Below are 20,567 nucleotides of genomic sequence, written 5' to 3'. Positions count from 1 at the left end.
ACCAATTCTACAGACTTTATTTCCCATTTACCTCTCTCTACGGGCCTATGGACGATCTTCAAACATCCATATCCCATGAAATTTGCCATCTAAATATACTCTCGTTTCCAATAGATCTTGTCTCCACTTCCTTTCCTACCACCAATTTACACATATCATTGTAACCCCTACAAAACATCCTGGCAAAAGTTATCGCATGTTGTGTTTATAGCATTCGGAGGTCAGCTAGCTGTTTCCACGTTGGGTTTGCCTTTCTAAGAGGCACAGGAGTTGGCACAAGCTAGGAGAGCAGAGCATCGCCTTGATGTGTCAGCCTCCACTCCTTGTGTGACCCTAAACACAGTCCTTTATCTAGGCCTCAGATTCCCATCTATGAAATAAACAGAATACTCCCTGCTTGTTTAGCTCTGGCTAGACGGGACACAGAGTAGGTTCTTAAAAATGAATGGATACAGTTGAAAGAGATGCTATCTGTATTGGTGAAAGGGCAAAGGAGACAGTTTTTGCCTGGGCAGTCCTGCTCTAGTTACAGCAAGTAGTCTTCTCTGAAAAGTTCCCATATTTAATTACATACATTTCAAGAAATCATTTTCCCACCCTATTTGACATTTACAGACTTCTTTGAATGGAAATAAAAAAACAAAACACAGCAAACCTAAGTAACTTATCTATGTCCCCTTTATCGCCCCTGACCCCACTGTATTCAGTAAAACAGGGCTTGCTGCCTTTCCTCACCTTGGCCTTTTAGCAGATGAGCAAGGCTGTAGAGGCAGCAGCTCAGCTACAAAGTCACAGAGTTTGGGGCGCCTGGGTGGCTCAGATGGTTAGGCATCTGCCTTCAGCTCAGGTCATGATCCCAGGGTTCTGGGATCGAGCCCCACATCGGGCTTCCTGCTCGGCGGAAAGCCTGCTTTTCCCTCTCCCACTCCCCCTGCTTGTGTTCCTGCTCTATCTCTCTTTCTCTGTCAAATAAATAAATAAAATCTTAAAAAAAAAAAGTCATAGAGTTTGCTTTTATTTTTCCTGTCCATCATGTCATAAAGGAAGCTGCTGCTGAGCCTGACACAGAGTTGGTACTCAAAAGTGTGGAATGAATTAGTTTGGACGAGGTGATTAAAGGATTAATTAGTAGTTTTTAAAAAACAACGAAGAAAGACCTTTTGTGGAGAAGGCAATATTGCTGCGTGATCGGTAATCAGAAGCAGGGTTCTCTAAAACCTTTCTGCAACCATTTATTTACATACATTTTAAAAGTTACTATAAGATACTTTAAAATTTTAGACAGTTAATGTTAAGAAAAATATGAACTGTTTATGACAATAAAAATTTTTTAGGAAAAGACATCTTAAAAAGCAAATCTGGGAACTGAATTCCCTTATGACTCCAAGGTTCTAGTTAAAACATCTTTTTTTCTATTGAGGTTATTGGTATTATTTCCATTTTATTCTCCTGATGTACTCTCCTGTGAGCCAGAAAAGTACTTTAGCAACTTTATGAAAATTTCTTGAGACTGCTGGTGTCGGAGAAATCCAGTGAGTTTTTCACAAGGAACTGGTTTTTGTTCAGCTTCCCTCTCTCCCTGAGGTAAGTAAACAAGTGGCATCGTTTCCTCCATGTGACCTTGATCCCATACTTCTCCTCAGGAGTGTCTTCAACTAGAACAGGCCCAGGCTCTGGGCTCTTGGGAGTACTAGCGTGGAAGGAGCAGCTCGGAAGGCTACTTTCCCTCTGATCTGGGGGAATGGGCCCCTCCTTCACAAACGATGACTCTGGGGTCTGGATATCAGGGGGAATGAATACATAAGGTAAGTTTTGAAGCGTATGTACTGACACTTCCCCACAGCTTTGAGGACTGAGCATTGGAACTAAGGGCCTTCCGGAAATGCGCTTTTCTGATTGACCGGGGCATTCCCTGCTTAAGGGGATCCCAAGTGTGGCTGAACAGGAGGAAGACAGTGGACTGTCAAATGTTAGATGTGGGAACTTGGAGGCGGTAGATTTTCGACTTGCATGTCTTGCCTGGTTTCGATGATGACATTTCTGGTTCACAGGGAACGAGCTTTCTGCTGTCGTATCAAACTGAGGTGATACCTTAAGGATCAAAAACCAAAAAGAAGTGAGGAGAGCCACCTGCCAAGTACGAACGAACCTGAGGGAGGAAACTATATCCAAGGACCAGAAGTCTAAATGGGGGCCCACTAGAGTAATGGACACGAAACAAAGTATTTGTCTAATGGGATATTAAAAGAAAGGGATATGAGCTTTGGGCAATTAATTCGATCTTTCTGGCTTTCCGTTTCCTTGTGTGTAAGAAAGGGGACAATGCCTCCTTCACTTTATCATACCATACAGCTGCAACTTGTTTAACTATCTTTAAACTTTGAGGGCAAAGACCAGCAGTCTTCCTCACCTTTGATGCCCAGCACCTAGCAGAGTGCCTGGCACGAAGAAGGCCCCCAGTAGAGTGAATGCTGAGTGCAAGAATAGGGAGTGAGATCATGTATGGAAAGCAACTAGCATAAGACCTGACACATGATGAGTCCTCAATAAGTGTTCATTCCTCTTCTCATCCATGGGATTCTAACATTTCAGTTTCTTCTACAATCCCAAAGCAAGTATCATGGTTCTTCCAAGCAATCCTGAACAAGCTATATTTATTAAGCACTCTTAATAAAGTGAAGTTTATGCTTTTGTCTGGCCCTCTGGCTATACCATTTTCCTGACAGTAGCTATATTCTCTTTCTAGGGCCTTGAAACTGTCAAAATACGACATGCCATTTCTGTTGGGTTTTTTCCAGGTTCACTCTATTAAACTATAAATATAGTACCGAGCTAAATAGTTTACCTCTCAAGTGACGCTTGGGGAACAATCTCATTTTTTATTCATTCGGCCATTTATCTGGCTTCTTCACTGGGCTACCGAGTAATGAAACTTTTATACTGAACTCTTTAAGAAGAATGTGGGGAGAAAGACTCCAACTCCAACCAGCCCTTGCCTCAGCTTGAACTTAGAAAAGAAGATATCCCCGAGAAAATGGCTGATGACAGAAATACATTGCCTCTTGTCCCTGCCCCCATGAATCTTTGGAGGCCCTGGTTTAAGGGGCAGAAGAGGCAGCATTCTGCAAAGCCTAACAGAGCAAAAGTCAAAGTAAGAACACCATGGCCTACCCAGGAAGTGACGGTGTTATGGTCAATGGGCTTGCTGGGCACCTGTCTAGTGTGGGTGATGGTAAGCTGGGGAGAGCCATAATGGTGTTTGGGGCCCTCCAGTGGTGGTTCTTGGAATAGCAGCTGGGCTTTCTGGGAAGGCTGGCGGCGTTTTTTTCTGGGAGGCATCAATAGGTGAATGAAGAGCAGTTAAAATTAGTAACCACATGATGCTGGTTGTTGTCAGGTCCGGGTTCAGGCTCCGATTCCAACCCATGCCTGCAGAGAAAAAAACAAAAGCTGGGAGACAATTCTGATGATTCCGTCCCCAGCTCTTGCTCATCCTCTGCCAACCAGTTCTACTACCAACTATCACCCCTACCTCCACACTGTGGGGGGTACAGCTTCTATCCCTGCACCACCAAGTAAATACACAGTAGTTCCCGGTCAACAGCATTCATTCAATGCACACTGATCGAGCACGTGTTGAGTGCCGTGCTGGGTGTTGGGAATTTAAAGATGAATAACCATTGATTCTACAATCATTTATCAAGTGCCAAGCGCTTGTAGGGACACATAAGAGAGACTGTCCCTGTCTTCAAAGTGCTGAGAGGCTAGCAGAGGGAGACAGACAATTCCGATAATGGGAAGAATGCTTCCATTCACCTCAGGGGAGGCTTTCTAGAGAGGGTGATACCTGACCTAGTACGGAAGGGATAAGGAAAGCCAGAGAGCAGAGAGAGCAAGGCACTCCAGGCTGAGGAACAGCACATACAGAGGCACGGAGACAAGACTGTGAATTCAAGTATCACAGGCTCCATGGAGCTGGACACAGCGTATTCAAAGACAAATGCAAGACCTCAGAGACTGGACCCGGTGTCAGGGTCAGGTCAGAAAAAGCAGGTGTACCATAGGTGTTTGGACTCTAGCCTAAGTAGTCACTGAAAATTTTCAAGCAGAACGATACGATAACACTTAGTTTTTTTTAACTTTCCCTCCATATAATTTTGAACATACACAAAAGGAGAATGAATAATATGAGCTCCCGTGTACCCATCACCCAGTTCCAACATCAGCCCATAGGCAATCAGGATACATCCACACCCTTTATCCACTTCCCCTACCCCTATATTATTATGAAGAAAAGATGAATATTCCCAGCCATTATACCATCCCCATTAATACAACATATATATATATATATATATTCCTTAATATTATCAAATATCCAGGGATGCCTGGGTAGCTCAGAGGGTTAAAGGTCTGTCTTCAGCTCAGGTCATGACCCCAGGGTCCTGGGATCGAGTCCCGAATCAGGCTCCCTGCTCAAAGGGGAGCCTGTTTCTCCCTCTGCCTGTCGCTCCCCCCTGCTTGTGCTCTCTCTTACAAATAAAAAAATATATTATCAAATATCCAGACATGTTCAAATTTTCAATTGTTCCATAAATGTCTTAATTGGTTGTTTTTGTCTTTTAAGACAGATCCTGGCAACAATGTGGAAAGAGAGGGAGTACTCTGGAAATAGAGGGACCAGTTTTAGGAGGTTACTCTGTTACTTAAGTGAGAAATGATCAGGCCTGAATCTGGGCTGTGTTGGCGGAAATGGGAGGCAAGACACAGAAGCAGGATCAACAGGACCCGGAGTAATAAACAGGCTGAAAAAAGTGAAAAAAGTGTCCATTGACTCTAGTAACCAGATCGACTTTAATAAGAGCTTCATCAGTGGAAGGGTGGGATAGAAGTTTGCGTGCAATGGAGAGGTGCACGGGAAGTACAGCTGAGCATCCAGCGAAGTCACACAACAGGGCAGACTGGTTCCACCACATAATTCATGACTCATTTAGTCAACAGTAAAAAGTAACATACTCTGACTTATGTCACTAGGCAGTGGTGATACAGGTAAAGAAGAAAGAAAGGACAAATCATTTTTAGGGATAACAAAGGTAATACACACAGCTGTTTGTTCGTTCATTCGGCCATTCAACAAATACTGAGTGCCCGCAGTACTAGGCCCTGTTCTTGGTGCTGGAAATATATACCAGAGAACAAAATGAAATCCTTGCCCTCGTGGTGCTTATATCCTAGTTGGGAAGTGACTATGGAGAAAATCCAAACAGAATAAAGGGTTGAGCCAACTCAGTGCTCTTTTAGAGAGGGCTGTCAGGGAAGGCGACTAAAAAAGTGATATTTGAGCAAAGACCTGAAATGAAGAAAGGAGAGCAGATGAGAACCAGTTTATGTGACACAGGGCTTCACAGGCAAGGTTAAGGACTCTGGACTCAACTATTCTTAGTGTGACAGGAAGCCAAGGCAAGGCTCTGGACAGGGAAGCGACATTTCTATAATGAGAACTTTAGGCGCTCTGTGAGAACAGGTGGGTTGGGGACAGCAGGCATGGAGAAAGGAAGCAGGGCACCCAGTTAAAGGGCTGCTGCAGGAATCCAGTGGAGAGATGACAGCAGTAGCAATGCCTCCAGTCAGTGTTGACATTAGCCAGCCTCCAACAGACACGACATTGCTCAGCAGCAATCCTACTATGTTCCCTTCAACTCAATATCCGCAGATTATCTTAAGATGTTTCCACTTTCTTAAAACCTTAGAACTCCCCTTCCCTCTTAACAAATGACCTTATTTCCTACTTCACAGAGAACGCAGGAGACATCAAAGAAAATACGCTCACCTTCCAGATACCAACATACAAACCTGTATCTGCATCCATTCTCTTTATGCTATAATCGCAGGTCAGTCCCGTTTGCTCTGTAAAACCGTTCCCCCTGACTGTGTTTTGGAGCTTTCCTTGCTTTATACACCTTTCTTAGGCAATGATCAGCTCACACCTACAAGGGGATGACTTAAGTATTTATACACTCAGCTTAGAATTCTCTACACTCAGTACCCACATAGCCACTGCCTACTTGACAGCAACTAGATGTCTCAAATGTACCTTGAACTCATTTATTTAAAATTTTCCAGTTGACTCCAAATCTTTTTTTTTCCTTTTTAAGGTTTTATTTATTTATTTATTTATTTATTTGACAGAGTGAGAGAGAGAGAGCGCACACAAGCAGGGGGAGCAGCAGAGGGAGAGGGAGAAGCAGGCTCTCCGCTGAGCAGGGAGCCCAATGTGGGGCTCCATCCCAGGACCCCGGGATCATGACCTGAGCCGAAGGCAGACGCTTAACCGACCGAGCCACCCAGGCGCCCTCAAACTCAACATATTTAAAACTGAATTCATGATCATCTCCCCTGCACCTGCTCCACAGGTGATTATCTTCTAAGGTCCTTGCTCAGGGTATTATCCTTCATCTAGTTATGCAGCCAGAAACCCTGACATGTCCCACTTCTGTCCCCATCCAACACCACCAAGCCCTGACAATCTTACCTCTTAAGTATGTCTTCAATAATGCCCCTTTGGCCCCTCTCTCTTGGTATCTTTCTCTCCCCACCACCCTTCAAGTTTCAACAGTTCTGGTCTGGAGTATTGCAATAGCCTAAACGGGTCTACCCTAATCCACTCCAGCACCCCCTGCAGAGGAGCCTTTTAAAAATGCAAATCGGATCTTGACTCACTTCTGCTTAAAATTGTTGATTTCTGGATAAGGACCAAACTTCCTCAGTTATGGCTAAGGTCCTATTTCCTCTGGCTCCGGCTTCATCTCACACCACACTCTATTCAGGTCCTCTCAGCTCTGACTCCTCAGATGTTCTTCAGCCTTTGCACAGCCCAATCTTCTTCCTCCCACACAGCCTTTGCACACCTTCTTCCTTTTGCTTTGCGGGGTTCACTCCCTTCTTTACACAAAGGCATCAGACCTCAGAACAAGCTTCCTTCCAGAAAAGCCTTTCCTGACCTACCGAAGGCAAGATCTTATCGTAGATACTCAGTTATCAATGACCTCTAATTTATCCCTTCGCAGCTATAACTCTCCTTTCCTTATTCGATTCTTCAAAAATGTCTGTGGTCTCCTCTCTTCCCGTTAGACTGTATACAGAGTAAGGAAAGAACCTCCCCTACCACTGTTATCCTAGCAGGGCCTGGCACATAGTAGGTGCTCAACCAAACGTGCCAAGTTAATGAAGTATTATCATGGCGTGGAATTTTTTTTAAGAGGAAGCTTAAACAAGATGATACGCCGGTCGACTAGTCGAGGCGGCCAGACGATCGTTAGTTGGAGGGGAATGGAGTAGTTTCCCTCAAGTAAGGAAGCCAAGCCAGGGAGGCTTTAGAAAGGCCGGAGGCTGGCGAGGGAGGCGGGAGGAGCGGCGCCGGGGGCGGGCTCAGGGAAGCGACCCAGAACGCGCGAGGGAGCGCAGGCCAGGGACGCCGGCCCCGAGCAGCGCCGTCTCCCCGCCGCCCCGGCCGCCGCCCGCCGCCCGCCGCGGGGGGCCCCTCCTGCGCCCTCCGGGCCGCCCACGGCCGCCCCCTCCCCACGAGCCGGCCGCCGGCCCGCCTTACCCGCCCGGCGGCGTCCCGGCAGCCGCTCCCCTGGGCCGCCGCAGCGTTCGAGCCCCGAACGCGGAGACAAGGGCGGCCGCCGATTGGCGACGCTCCGTCACGTGACCGCAACGCTCCGCCGGCGCCAATTTCAAACAGCGGAACAAACTGAAAGCTCCGGTGCCCGACCCCACCCCCGGCCCCCCGGCCCGGGACCCCTCCCCTCCCGGGATCCCCCGGGATTCCCCACCCCTCCCGCACCGCCGGGGACCGGGCCGGCCTGGCGCGAGTCTCTGTCCGGGCCCCTGGCTCGGCCCCCAGGTTGGAGGAGCCCGGAGCCCGCCCTTGGAGCCACAGCCCAGCCTCGGCGGCGGCTGCAGTCGGGAGGTGAGCGGGGGGCGGAGGAATGGAGTCCGAGCCCCGGCCCGGGCAGAGGCAGGGAGCCCGGGCTCGGGCGCCGAGGTCGGGGGGTCTAGCAGCAGGGCGCGGGACCGGCGTGGAGGTTTGGGGCCACACGGGAACGAGGGCTGGGAGAGGGTGCAAACTTTTTCTGCATCCAGCCAACCTCCTGGCCTTGTCCTCACTTCTTTCTCAAACCACCTCTTGGCCTTCCCTGGAAGTTTGACCTCTGCGCCCTGCCCACAACCTCGGGAGGGCTGCTGGGGTGGCCTACTTTTCTAGACAGACTGTGGCTGGCATGAAGATTGAGCTTATTCTGCATTAAGTCAAAGACAAACCTGCCCACACCCTCCCCTGCTCCCAAGCGCTCTCACCACTGAGCCGCACTGCCTCCAGTCCACCCTCTTCCAGGGCCCTTCTCCTGGTTCCCGAGAACCTGCAAAGTTTCCGTGGTCAGGATGCGCAGTGGCATCAGAGGGGTCACTCTGGACGTCCCCTAGCTTAAAGTGTTGGCCGTGATAGGAAGAGACTGGTCAGAGAGTTGAAAGCAAAATTAAGCCTTAGACCAGGAAGATATCTTTGGGGGATGGGGAAGGAATAATAGTATTTACTCATTGGTGGGGCAGGGGGAGGCTTGAAGAGATAAGAGGTAGAAATGAAACTGAGATTTGAAAGTAGAGGAAACCTAGTTATAAAGGAAAGGGAGGAGGCAGAGTGGAGAGAGCCTATGAACTCTAAGCAGATGGCAAATGTCATCAGACTGTGACAGTCAGTTTTAGGGAGATAGTGGATGTCCTAACACAGACAGCGCATTCTTCTGTCAAAGTACCTTTAAATAGGATTACACAATTTTACATGATGGCAGAGTATCCCGTGTATCTATTAAAATCAACAAACACGAAATTTTTAAAAAAGATGTTATTTATTTGCGAGAGAGAGAGCATGAGAGAGGGGTGAGGGGCAGAGGGAGAAGCAGACTCCCTGCTGAGCAGGGAGCTCAAGGTGGGGCTCAACCCCAGGACCCCAGGATCATGACCTGAGCCGAAGGCAGACGCTTAACCGACTGAGCCACCCAGGCACCCAACAAACACATTTTGTTTTTTTAAAGATAAAACTATTTTCCTTAACATGACAGAACCCCCTTAGCATATTGATGACAGCACGTTCTATTGGTCAGGAGATAGGGATTATAGTCTTGGTTCTGGAAGAGAAATCAAGGACTCGAGTAACATGCTTAGAAAGTTAAAATAGGAAAAAACACACACAAGGACTAGAATGTCGCTATAGAAATATTTTGCAAATTGTGAAAGAAAAGTGTACTCTTTCTTTTACCAGTGCGAGGATAAATAGCCTGTGAGATGAATCGCCCCATGGGCCTTGACTAGAGCAGTTTCCGTATTCTCTGAGGTCTTGTGAAGTAGGAGATGATGGCAAGGGAACGATAGTGCAATTTGCCTTTCTCCTCTGATCCCATGGGCACTGATCCTTTTATTTATAGACTAAGATGGTGTAAAAATATACAGGCTTTATCAATCATAAAATAGATTATGGGGTCAGAGTTTTGTCCGGACTCCTCAAATTGCCAAATGTCCTCAATTCCAGCATTCCTGTCCCCAGAGTCACTGCAAGTGATCTGTAGTATAATAAGCAATAATAGAAATTTCCACATTTTTATAACTGTCCCACTCATTTCTGTAGCCAAACATTCTTAAGCTTCCGGAAGACCTTTGGCCATGTTGACCTACCTTCAACCCAGTCCCGCTTTCTCCTTTTGAAATGCTTCAGTTTTAGCTTTCTTTTGTCATAGAACTCATCCCCTTATTGTCTGAGGTCTTTACAGAGGCCCAGGGATCATTAACCTGGGCCTGTGGGCTCATGCTTTTGGTCATGGAAAGAGGAACGCCTCTCTCTAGCAGTACCTCCTTCTCAGCCTAACAAATCTCTGACATCCTGCTGTTCCTTGCACTTTCCAGGGCCCATGCTTGTGATTCTCAATGGAGAGTGAAAGCACAGATTCATAATGAAAACCAGCCCCCGTCGGCCACTGATTCTCAAAAGACGGAGGCTGCCCCTTCCCATTCAAAATGCCCCAGGTGAAACATCAGGAGAGGAACCTAAGAGGCCCCCTGCCCAACAAGAGCCTGGTCAAGCACAGGCTTCCAAGGAGGCGGCAGAGTCCAGCTCTTGCAAGTTTCCAGCTGGGATCAAGATCATTAACCACCCCACCATGCCCAACACCCAAGTGGTGGCCGTCCCTAACAATGCCAATATCCAGAGCATCATCACAGCATTGACCGCCAAAGGAAAAGAGAGTGGCAGCAGTGGGCCCAACAAATTCATCCTCATCAGCTGTGGGGGAGCCCCCACTCACCCTCCAGGACCCCAGCCTCAAGCCCAAACCAGCAATGATCCCAAGAGGACAGAAGTGGTCACCGAGACCCTGGGACCAAAGCCTGCAGCTAGGGATGTCAATCTTCCTAGACCACCTGGAGCCCTTCCCGGGCAGAGATGGGAGAGCTGTGGTATGTGGTCTGCAAGGCAAAGGGGTGAGGAGCCCAGCCTTTCCTCTCTGGTGGCAAGGACTGCAGTCCGTCAGGTTGATACTTAACAGACAGGCCCCTAGCCTGAACCAGGGGGAAGTCTTGTCTTTCTTTATCCCGAATCCTTGACCCAGATCCTTTGGGTGCTGTTTAAAGTGCCCAAATTATAATTTAGCATTTCTCTTACTTTCTTTAAATTAGGAAAGGATTTGTTTATTTTTGCTAGTTATCTTCCCCATCGACCGTATAAGGAAATAGGAATCTTTCTCCATTTTAATAAAGGAGAAAACTGAAGCATGAGGAGGAAAAGTGACTTTGTGCAAATACTAACTCTTTGTTAAGGTTGCCTTGACTGATCTCTCCTGAATTTCTCCTGAAATCCTTGATGGGGCAGAGTACCTGAGGGCCACAGTAGATTCAGCATGTGATCCCTGTCCCTACGGGTAGAGGTCTCGGAGAGATGCTCCCCAACCTCCAATTTTGATGGGCCTGCCACATACTGGATCAGGCAGCTAAGTGGCATCTTGGATTGTTTCCCCTCTAGCTGGAGGCGAGGCAGCAGGCTGCACTCTTGACAACAGCTTGACCAACATCCAGTGGCTCGGAAAGATGAGTTCTGATGGACTGGGCTCCAGCAGCATCAAGCAAGAGATGGAGGAAAAGGAAAATCGTCACCTGGAGCAGAGTCAGGTAAAGGTGACTTCTCACTAGGGGAGTCAGGGCCAGTGCAGGGAATTTCTAAGAAGGGAAATGGACCAAGTGACCTGTGGAGCAGAATTTCCAAGTTCTGGTATTAGCACTTCACTTAGTGCGATTCTGCATAACGTTTGAGCTACCTTTCTGCCTGGAATCTTTTTTGCCCCATCTGTGAAATTTCCTCGAGGGCTCCTGGCTCACTCAGTATTCCATGAGCACTAACTTTAGTACTCTGCCCTTGGCAGGTACTCAGGAAATGATGAAGAGATCTTAGTTGGGAAAGCCACTTGAGCCTGAAAGAGGCAGCCTAACAGTATGAAAGGTTAGAGCATAAGATAGAGTACAAGGTAGTTCTATTAGAAGATACATTAATAGCAAATAAAGTGAGTTAGGTGCGAATGTTAAATACTTCCCCGGTAATCAAACTTGATTTGACCCATCTATGTGGCCTGGGGTTGTTTTCACTATTGCCATATTGTTGCATACACCCTTAAATCAGTCATTGAGCAGCCTTTAAAAAGTGAAAATTTACATGGATGTGTGCATAAGTAAAACTTAAAAGACTTGTGTACTTTCTGAAGTTAGAGCTCAGTTTTTAAAATTTTTTATGTATTTTTTTAAAAGATTGATTTATTCCAGAGAGAGAGAGAGAGAGAGAGAGAGAGTAAATGAGCAGAGGGGTGGGGGGCAGAGAAAGAGAGAGAATCTCAAGCCGATTCCAAGCTGAGTACAGAGCCCAACCCAGAGCTTGATTCCCACGACCCTGAGATCATGACCTGAGCTGAAACCAAGAGTCAGAGGCTCAGCTGACTGAGCCACCCAGGCAGCCCAGAGCTCAGTTTTTTCAAATGTGACTGATCAGCTCTTTGCCTGAGACTTAGCCAGTTGTATGTTTTGCAGACATTTGTCTGTCCTATACTCTTGAGAGTATCTGTCTCATACAAACTCTGAAAAGAGGTGGGTTTATTCACATCACATCAGTAGTAGAAAGCAGACGAAGACACTGGTCTCTTGACTCTGAAAAATGAGTATGATTTTAGGATAAAATCAATGCTTTCCTAATGTACACCCAAACTTTCCCGAGAGGTTTCTACTAGCAGACTGGACCTCCACTTACGATGGGACAACATATTTGACAAAATGGACAATGACAGAGAAGCGGCTCCACATTGTCTAGGGACTGGACTAGATCGTCGCTATGCTTCCTAATCCTAAAATTTTATTCTATGGACTAGTCGTCTCAGATGAGTAGGTTTCTAGCACGATTCTGCCGCTTAAGAGTTTTCTCTGGGGGATGTTCTTTGCTGGGGGCCCAGGGGAGGCATTATGAACTCTTCCATGTCATTTCTTTTTCTCCTGGGCTTTGGCTTCTCATAACCCTCAGGTCGAGGAGCCCCCGGGAGCATCAACATCCTGGCAGGACTCTGCGTCTGAGAGGCCGCCATACTCTTACATGGCCATGATACAGTTCGCCATCAATAGCACCGAGAGGAAGCGCATGACCTTGAAAGACATCTATACGTGGATCGAGGACCACTTCCCCTATTTCAAGCACATTGCCAAGCCAGGCTGGAAGGTACATAGCAACCCATAGCGACGAACGCCGAGGTCACTCTGGCCCAGCAGTTTGTCCACGCAGATGTGCAACCCTTTGTGTGTGGTGCTCTGAGGAACCGTTAAATGCAAAGAAAGCTGGAACCGTAAACAATTGTATGTTTCTCGGACATGACTTGATCCTGCCGATTCCAGGCAAGATGGTCGGCAGGAGCTCTGCAGCCACTTCATTGGTCCCTCCCTGAGGTGTCTAAGGTGTCTAAGGGTAGAGGTCTCGGAGAGACTGTCCAGGGTAGCACTGAGCCTCCTCTTGTGCTCCGTTGAACTGCAGCTGCCGTGGCTAAGTAGCTTTATGAAAAGATCTTAATGAACAAAAAAATGCTGTCCGTGAGCCTTGTGATCCAAGATTCACCTCTTCTAATGTCACATGTCCTCTCCAGAAGGCAGGGACGTTCTCTTCATTGTACTCGTGGGGACACTGAGGTCCCTTGGAGTCGCTGTCACTCACGCTACCCTGACAGAGCCACAGCGTTGGTCTTCTGACAGAGGCGCAGCTCCAAGCGAGGGTTTTTTTGTTTTGTTTCCTCCACAGTAGAACTTTTTTTTTTTTTTTAAGATTTTTATTTATTTGTGAGAGAGAGAGAGGGGAGCGGCAGGCAGAGGGAGAAGCAGGCTCCCCGCAGAGCAGGGAGCCCGATGCGGGACTTGATCCCAGGACCCTGGGATCATGACCTGAGCTGAAGGCAGACGCTTAGCGGACTGAGCCACCCAGGCGCCCCCACAGTAGAACTCTTCACACGCTTACCTCAACGAAATTTCCTAGTTTCTTAGTTTCTTCACTCACCTGTCTTGCTACCAAATGCTTCATGGCCTCGGTCCTCTTTCCCAGCCACCGACAGCCATCCAGGTCTTTTCTTTACCACCAGCCATTGGATTGATGGCTTTATGGCCCAGCTTGCCAGCTCCTAGACCGTGAGGACACTGCTGGCTACAGCGGGGGAGGCCTGAGGCTGATGTCTCCTGGGGAAACATCAAAGGGGATGACTCCGAAGCTAAAGTAGCTAATAAGTAGTTGTCTTTCTCTCCTTGCAGAATTCCATCCGCCACAACCTTTCCCTCCACGACATGTTTGTTCGGGAGACATCTGCCAATGGCAAGGTCTCCTTCTGGACTATCCACCCCAGTGCCAATCGCTACTTGACGTTGGACCAGGTGTTCAAGGTGAGTATCCTGGTTCCATCTAAATAGGGCCAGAATTGGTCATCATAATATCCATCTCAAAAGGAAACAAGTCCTCCCTGTGATGATCTTCCCTGGCCAGGGCAGAGTTAGAAGCCAGCCAGCCCAGAGACCACCTGCGTAAAACTAGCTGAATTAAGTACGGTTGACACACACCAAATGACACACTTCTGGGCTAGACCAGGCCCTGGGGAGGGCTGCCCTAATCCAAATAGACAACTTCCCTGGGCAGTGTTTCTCTAAGTGCCTTGTGCGTAAGAATTGCCCGGGATGCTTGTTAAAATATAGCTTCCCAGACCCCGCTCTTGGGGGCTTCTGACTCAGTGGGTCTGGGATGGGCCTCAGAATATGCATTTTTAACAAGCCTCTGAGGTGATTCTTACAGAGAAAGTCTGGAAACCCTTGCTTTGAAAGAGCCCTTCTTCAGCCTGGAGACCAGAAACTGAGCCGCCCGAACATCTTTTCAGAAGTTTGGGGATTTCAGAGTGCCCATAAGGCGGCTGCTAGCTCTAACTCTTCCGCTGGGTGGGAAAGTCATCCCCCATGGCCCTCAGCATCCAACAGCACTAGCTGTTTTTCCCGACCCGGGCAGACTGACCACGCTGGTGGTAACTTCATCTCATTTCTCTCCCACAATGCCTGACCGCCACCAGCCACTGGACCCAGGGTCTCCACAATCGCCTGAGCACTTGGAATCAGTAAGATTCTTTTCCTCCCGGCTCGGGGCTTACCCTTGTTTTTTCCCTTTCACTGCACAGCATGGCTTTAGTGGACAGGGGAAGGGAGCCTGTGTGGCTGTATGACTGCTGGCCCTAAACGCAGAGCACCCCTAGCCCCTGGGAGTAAGGAAATTGATGGCCACCACCTCGTACCCCCCCCCCCCAGCTCCTGCCCACTTCTGCTCCCCCTCGACGGTGCGCGGAGCAGAGCATGCTGTGGCAGGAGGACGTGCCACGGGCTTCGTGCCAGACGGCAACCTCGAGTGCATGGCGTAGGCCTGGCAGGAGGCAGTTTTCCCTCTCCCTTTCCTGCCTGGCTTTTCTCAGCCGCTCGTAGAGCTCCGCGCTTTAGCATCCCCCGGGAGTGGTGAGGACACGTGGACGAGGTGGTAGGACTGTCCTGCCATCGTATGTCTGCGTGCCATCACCTGTTCCCACGAACCAGGCTTTGGAGACAGTGCTCACCTGCATCCGCCCCAGACCGGCCTTTTCTTTCTGGGCTGTCAGTTGGCTCAGTGCACGGTCCCGGAGCCACTGGCGGGTCCTCCTGCCTTCTCCCTCTGCCTCGTTAACCCAGGTTTCTTTCTCTCCCTCTCTGCCACAAGCAGCAGCAGAAACGACCCAATCCTGAGCTCCGCCGGAACGTGACCATCAAAACTGAACTCCCACTGGGCGCACGTTAGTATGAACAGTGGGCGTCAGGCTAGTCCTTGCTCTGGGGGCGTATTTTAGACAACCTGACTGCAGGAGTCTGGGCCCAGCTCAAAGGGCGCTGAGCCCAGAGAAGGAGAGCAGAGCTCCTGGGATTGGGAAGGGGTGGATCCCTGGACCCCTGCTCCTGATTTCACCCATGTCCTCCTAGGGCGGAAGATGAAGCCGCTGCTACCACGGGTCAGCTCGTACCTGGTACCCATCCAGTTCCCAGTGAACCAGTCGCTGGTGTTGCAGCCCTCGGTAAAGGTGCCATTGCCCCTGGCAGCTTCACTCATGAGCTCAGAGCTTGCCCGCCACAGCAAGCGAGTCCGTATCGCGCCCAAGGTGAGTGGCTTCCATTTTCCTCTGACGAGACACTCCAGTCAATTAAAAGTGTTGGATCTATGGTTTGCAAGCTCTCTGCTTAAATGCTCCTGGAGGAGCTTATAAATCTAGTTGGGTAGACGAGGCATTTTCCTTTGTATGACAAAGGAGAATTCAAGAGCATTGTAAGAGCTAAAAAGGAACTTGGATTACGGTATAAGTGATGTCAGAAGCCCATGGATACCTAATGAGTTTATAAAAATTACATTTGGGTAAGCAAACAGGTGTGGCAACAGCATTCTAATGGGCGGTGCCATGGAGGCAGGAGATGCCAGTTTATACCCAGTAACGGTAGGGTGATTGGATCAGTCTAGCTCAGGGGTTCTCAGCCTCCGTACTGTTGACATTCAGGGCTGGATACCTCTTTGTTGGCGGTGGACCTACGCGCTGAAGGATCTTTAGCAGCATCCCTTGTCTCTCCCCACTGGATGCCAGGAGCATCCCCCAGTGTGACAATTAAAATGTGTCCAGACATTGCCAGATGTCCCTTAGGGGGCAGGAGGGTGCGGATAGCGCCCCTGGTTGAGCATCGGTGGCCTCGCTTGAGGAGAAGGTGAGGAGGGTGAAGTTAAGACCATTTCGTGATGAGCTACCAAGTCTGGACTTAACTCTATAGAGGATTTGTGAGCGAGAGCCGACTGATAACAAAGCAGAGAAAAGGGTCCCCTTGCCTCCTTCATTGAGATGGAAATAACATAGGCTCTGGAGTTTAGAGAGACTTGGGTTTGCTTTATTCTTTTTAATTGAAAAAATATTTTTTAAATATACATAAAATAATACCTACCATCATATGTAGTTTTACCTAAATGTATCCATGTGACTGTAGCACATATACTGTTTTTGTTTTATTTGCAATCTTTTTTTTCCCCTCTTTTCTTTCTGCCTGCCCTCCCCCACCTTCACTCACATCCCCCTGCTGCCCATGATACCCCATGCTGACAACGTAGTATGCTTGCCTTCATCATTTGTTCCTGCTCTTCACGTACTATACGTACACATACAGCCATAACCGTTTTATATATGTACATACAGCACCCAGAACATTCAAAATGGGATCACACTACACTTTCCTGCCATAGGGAGATTCTTCCAAGTCACTTGGCATTGGCTCTAAGTCATTGTTTCTTAATGGCCACATAATATTCCACCGTGTGGCTAAGCCATAAATTTTCCAGCATTCCACTTTTATGGGTACTTTTTTGTTTTGTTTTTTTTTTTGTTTCTGGGTTTTTTGCCCTATGAACAACACGGCAATAAACATCTTTGCAGGTACCTTTCTTACAAGTGCTTCTGTTTCTGTAGGCCAGAAAACCAGACATGAGATTGCCCAGTAGAAAGGTCTTTTCCATTTTATTAAATCTTGCTAGATATTGATTTCCAAAAAAATATATAATCATTTACATTTCTTTTTTTTTTAATTTTTTATTGTTATGTTAATCACCATACATTACATCATTAGTTTTTTGGGTTTTTTTTAAGATTTTATTTATTTATTTGAGAGAGAGAATGAAAGATAGAGAGCATGAGAGGGAAGAGGGTCAGAGGGAGAAGCAGACTCCCCGCCGAGCAGGGAGCCTGATGTGGGACTCGATCCCGGGACTCCAGGATCATGACCTGAGCCGAAGGCAGTCGCTTAACCAACTGAGCCACCCAGGCGTCCCAATCATTTACATTTCTACCAGCGATACGTGACAAGAGCAATATCTTTGCCAGCAATTGGTATTAATAGTCTTTGAAATATTTGCCCATCTGCCATGTGTAAATGATATCTCCTTGTCTCATTTTATCTTTCTTTGCTTATCAGTAAGTGTGAGTACCTTCTCGTCATGTTAGGTCACTTGGAATGGTTCACCGAGCTAGTTATGTACAGGCATGGCCCATCTTTCTATGAGGTTTTGATAACAATATGTGAAAGTTCTTTGTTATTAAAATATTAACCTCTGTCTTTGGTGCTGAAGATATATATATATATCTATGGGTATATATATATATTGTAGATATATATATGTATATCGACAAACAATAGAAGTAAAATATATATATTTTACTTCTATTGTTTGTCTCTTTGTTTATGGAATCTCTTGCCATAGTAAGATTTTAAGTTTTTATATAGTCAGCTATGTCTCTCTTCTCTTTTACAGCTTCTGGGTTTCCAGTCTTGCTTAAGCAGGTCACCCCCCCCCCACCCTCAGATTGTACATGTAGCCTCCTAGATTCTCTTTCAGGATTCGTATGGTTTTAATTTTTCTGTTGAAGTCTTTGTATATGGTATGAAACAGGCATCCAAGTTTATGGTCTCAGCTGGGTACTAAGTATACCAGCGCCATATTAAAACAACACTCTACCTTTTACCCCCAGAATTGAACTACCACCTTCATCATATATTCTCATATTTCCCATAGTTTGTAAGACTTTTAAAAGACAAAAAAGAGGACTAGTACCAGCATGTGGCTTATTTCAGTCATGATCTTGTGTTCCGCCTGTTGACTGGGGTGAGTGTCAAGGCCTGGAGGGCTCCCTCTCACCGCACCCCTGCTTTCCTTTCAGGTGCTGCTAGCCGAGGAGGGGGTGGCCCCTCTGCCCGCCACAGGGCCTGTGCAAGAGGACAGACTCCTGCTTGGAGAAGGACTGTCTCCTCTGCTTCCAGTTCAGTCCATCAAGGAGGAAGAGCCCCAGCCTGGAGAGGAAACGCCACCCTTGGGGAGACCCATCAAAGTGGAGAGCCCACCCTTGGAGGAGTGGCCCTCACCATGCCTGTCTGTCAAAGAGGAATCATCTCACTCCTGGGAGGGTTCGTCCCACTCTCCCACTCCAAGGCCGAAGAAGTCCTACAGTGGGCTCAAGTCCCCAGCCCGGTGTGTCTCGGAAATGCTCGTGATTAAACGAAGGGAGGGTAGGGAGATGAGCCGGTCTCGAAGGAAACAGCACCTCCTGCCTCCTTGTCTGGACGAGCCTGAGCTCCTCTTCTCTGAGGGCCCCGGGGCTTCCCAGCGAGCCACAGAGCTCCCTTTGCCTGCAGAGTCCTCCGAGCCTGCCTCCCAGCTTGGCTACTCCCAAGAGGAGGGAGGACCTTTTAAGACCCCCATTAAGGAGACGCTGCCCATCTCCTCCACCCCGAGCAAATCTGTCCTCCCCGTGACCCCTGAATCCTGGAGGCTCACACCCCCAGCCAAAGGAGGGGGGCTAGATTTCAGCCCAGTACAACCCCCACAGGCTGCCTTTGGCCCCCTGCCTGATTCCCTGGGGCCCACGGATTTTAGCACCACCCCGCTGAAAAGTATCCCCCTCTTTGACTCACCCCGAGAGCTCCTCAATTCGGAGCCCTTTGACCTCACCTCTGACCCCTTCAGTACCTCCTCCCCCTCAGATATGGAAGTCCCCAAGCCACACTCCCCTGGGCCAGAGGTGGCCGGCCTTTCTGCCAACCGTTCTCTGACAGAAGGCCTGGTTCTGGACACAATGAATGACAGCCTCAGCAAGATCCTGCTGGACATCAGCTTTCCTGGCCTGGAGGAGGACCCTCTGGGCCCTGACAGCATCAACTGGGCTCAGTTCATTCCTGAGCTGTGGTAGAGGCCTGACCTTACCCTTGCTGCCCATGCCGTCCACACTTCCAGGGGCTCGTGTGGCTGGGCCATCCAAGCCTCATCTGGAGTGAGGACAGCAGGCGGGACCGTCCACTCCTCTAGCTCCACTTCGCCTGGTCACGCCATGGCCACTACTGAGCCCTCTGCAAGCAGCGAGGTCCTGGTGACCGGTCACTGTGCCACCAGTGCTCCCCAAGAGAATCCGGTTCCTCACTCTCCCTGCTAGGGGCTGAAGGGTGGGAACAGCAAAAACAAGGGTAAAAAGAGATTAGGAACTCCCCAGACTGTTTACACCTGTGCCCAGCAGTTTCCCACCTTCCCTGCTTCTTGCAGGGTGGCCCTTGTAAATAGTGTATATTCTCCAAATTATCCTCTAATTATAAATGTAAGCTTATTTCCTTAGATCATTATCTAGAGACTGCCAGAAGGTGGGTAGGATGACAAGGGGTTTCAGTTTGCTTCTGTTCCTTGCTTTTAATTCCTGGAGAAGGGAGGACCTGCAGTGCATGGTTTCTTCCAGGCCCAGGACACCTGCCTCAAGGGCTCTTTACTGTAGGCACCCAGACAAGCAGGTCAGCTTCCTAGGGTCCCTCTTATTGCCCCTCCCTCCCACCTTCCCATGTTTCCAAGTCCGCTTTCCTGCAAGAAGAAATCCTGATGTGAAAAGGTCTCTTGTAATGGGTCAAGAGTTGAATTGGGGGTGGGGGAATGGATGCATCTGAAGCAAAGAATGTGGGTCCCTAGATGTGCTCCCATGAGACGTTTCTCTGATAATGTCCCTAATCATGCCAGAGAGACTAGCCATTGCCAAGAACTTGGCCCAAGGCTTGAGAAGACTGAAGGGGCCCTGCCCTGCCTAGCTTCCTTAGCTCACACTTCAGCTTTGCAAAGAGCCACCCTAGGCCCCAACTGACCGCATGCATGTGAGCCAGCTCAAGAACACTACCATAACTGTCAATAAAATTCAGGGTGGAAGTGTGGTCTCTGGCGTGTCAGTGTCTGGTCCCTGAGGCATACAGAGGGGTTGGACAAGACCATGGGAGACGATGGAGATGGTGGTGACCGGGAAGAGGTAAGGCCTGAAGCCAGCGCGAAGAAGCACATGAGAGTGCTGAGGGCTTTGGCCTGGACTGCCTCCCATATCCTGCACAGGCACACACATCCTTTCTAG

The 20,567-nt window shown here is 48.5% G+C and overlaps 2 protein-coding genes across 6 annotated transcripts; one reads left to right on the top strand and one right to left on the bottom strand.

Annotated features, from left to right (window-relative positions):
* Window positions 1-1,207: 1,207 nt before the first annotated feature.
* RHNO1 (RAD9-HUS1-RAD1 interacting nuclear orphan 1) lies at window positions 1,208-8,614 on the bottom strand. Of its 4 annotated transcripts, none has more exons than XM_028121217.2 (3): window positions 8,359-8,614; window positions 3,172-3,429; window positions 1,208-2,091 (listed from the first exon to the last, which is right to left on the bottom strand). In XM_028121217.2, the coding sequence occupies exons 2-3, from the start codon at window positions 3,337-3,339 to the stop codon at window positions 1,492-1,494; spliced, it is 768 nt and encodes a 255-aa protein (XP_027977018.1). In that variant the 5' UTR covers window positions 3,340-3,429; window positions 8,359-8,614; the 3' UTR covers window positions 1,208-1,491. The 4 variants fall into 4 exon arrangements, with proteins under 4 accessions (XP_027977018.1, XP_027977017.1, XP_027977020.1 ...); XM_028121216.2 differs by lacking the exon at window positions 8,359-8,614 and adding an exon at window positions 7,607-7,679; XM_028121219.2 differs by lacking the exon at window positions 8,359-8,614 and adding an exon at window positions 7,607-7,679 and having other exon boundaries at window positions 3,214-3,429.
* Window positions 7,859-20,379, top strand: FOXM1 (forkhead box M1). 2 transcript variants are annotated; one of them, XM_028121214.1, is made up of 9 exons: window positions 7,859-7,972; window positions 9,958-10,506; window positions 11,069-11,214; window positions 12,605-12,796; window positions 13,867-13,995; window positions 14,667-14,711; window positions 15,341-15,410; window positions 15,595-15,770; window positions 18,357-20,379. In XM_028121214.1, the coding sequence occupies exons 2-9, from the start codon at window positions 10,005-10,007 to the stop codon at window positions 19,380-19,382; spliced, it is 2,286 nt and encodes a 761-aa protein (XP_027977015.1). In that variant the 5' UTR covers window positions 7,859-7,972; window positions 9,958-10,004; the 3' UTR covers window positions 19,383-20,379. The 2 variants fall into 2 exon arrangements, with proteins under 2 accessions (XP_027977015.1, XP_027977016.1); XM_028121215.1 differs by lacking the exon at window positions 14,667-14,711.
* The last annotated feature ends 188 nt before the right edge of the window (window positions 20,380-20,567 follow it).

This window comes from Eumetopias jubatus, unplaced genomic scaffold, assembly GCF_037043125.1.
Source record: "Eumetopias jubatus isolate StellerSeaLion01/CBP00866 unplaced genomic scaffold, mEumJub1_p1.0 scaffold_8, whole genome shotgun sequence".
Classification (NCBI taxonomy): Eukaryota; Metazoa; Chordata; class Mammalia; order Carnivora; family Otariidae; genus Eumetopias; species Eumetopias jubatus.
This window is presented reverse-complemented; position numbering and strand designations above follow the sequence as displayed.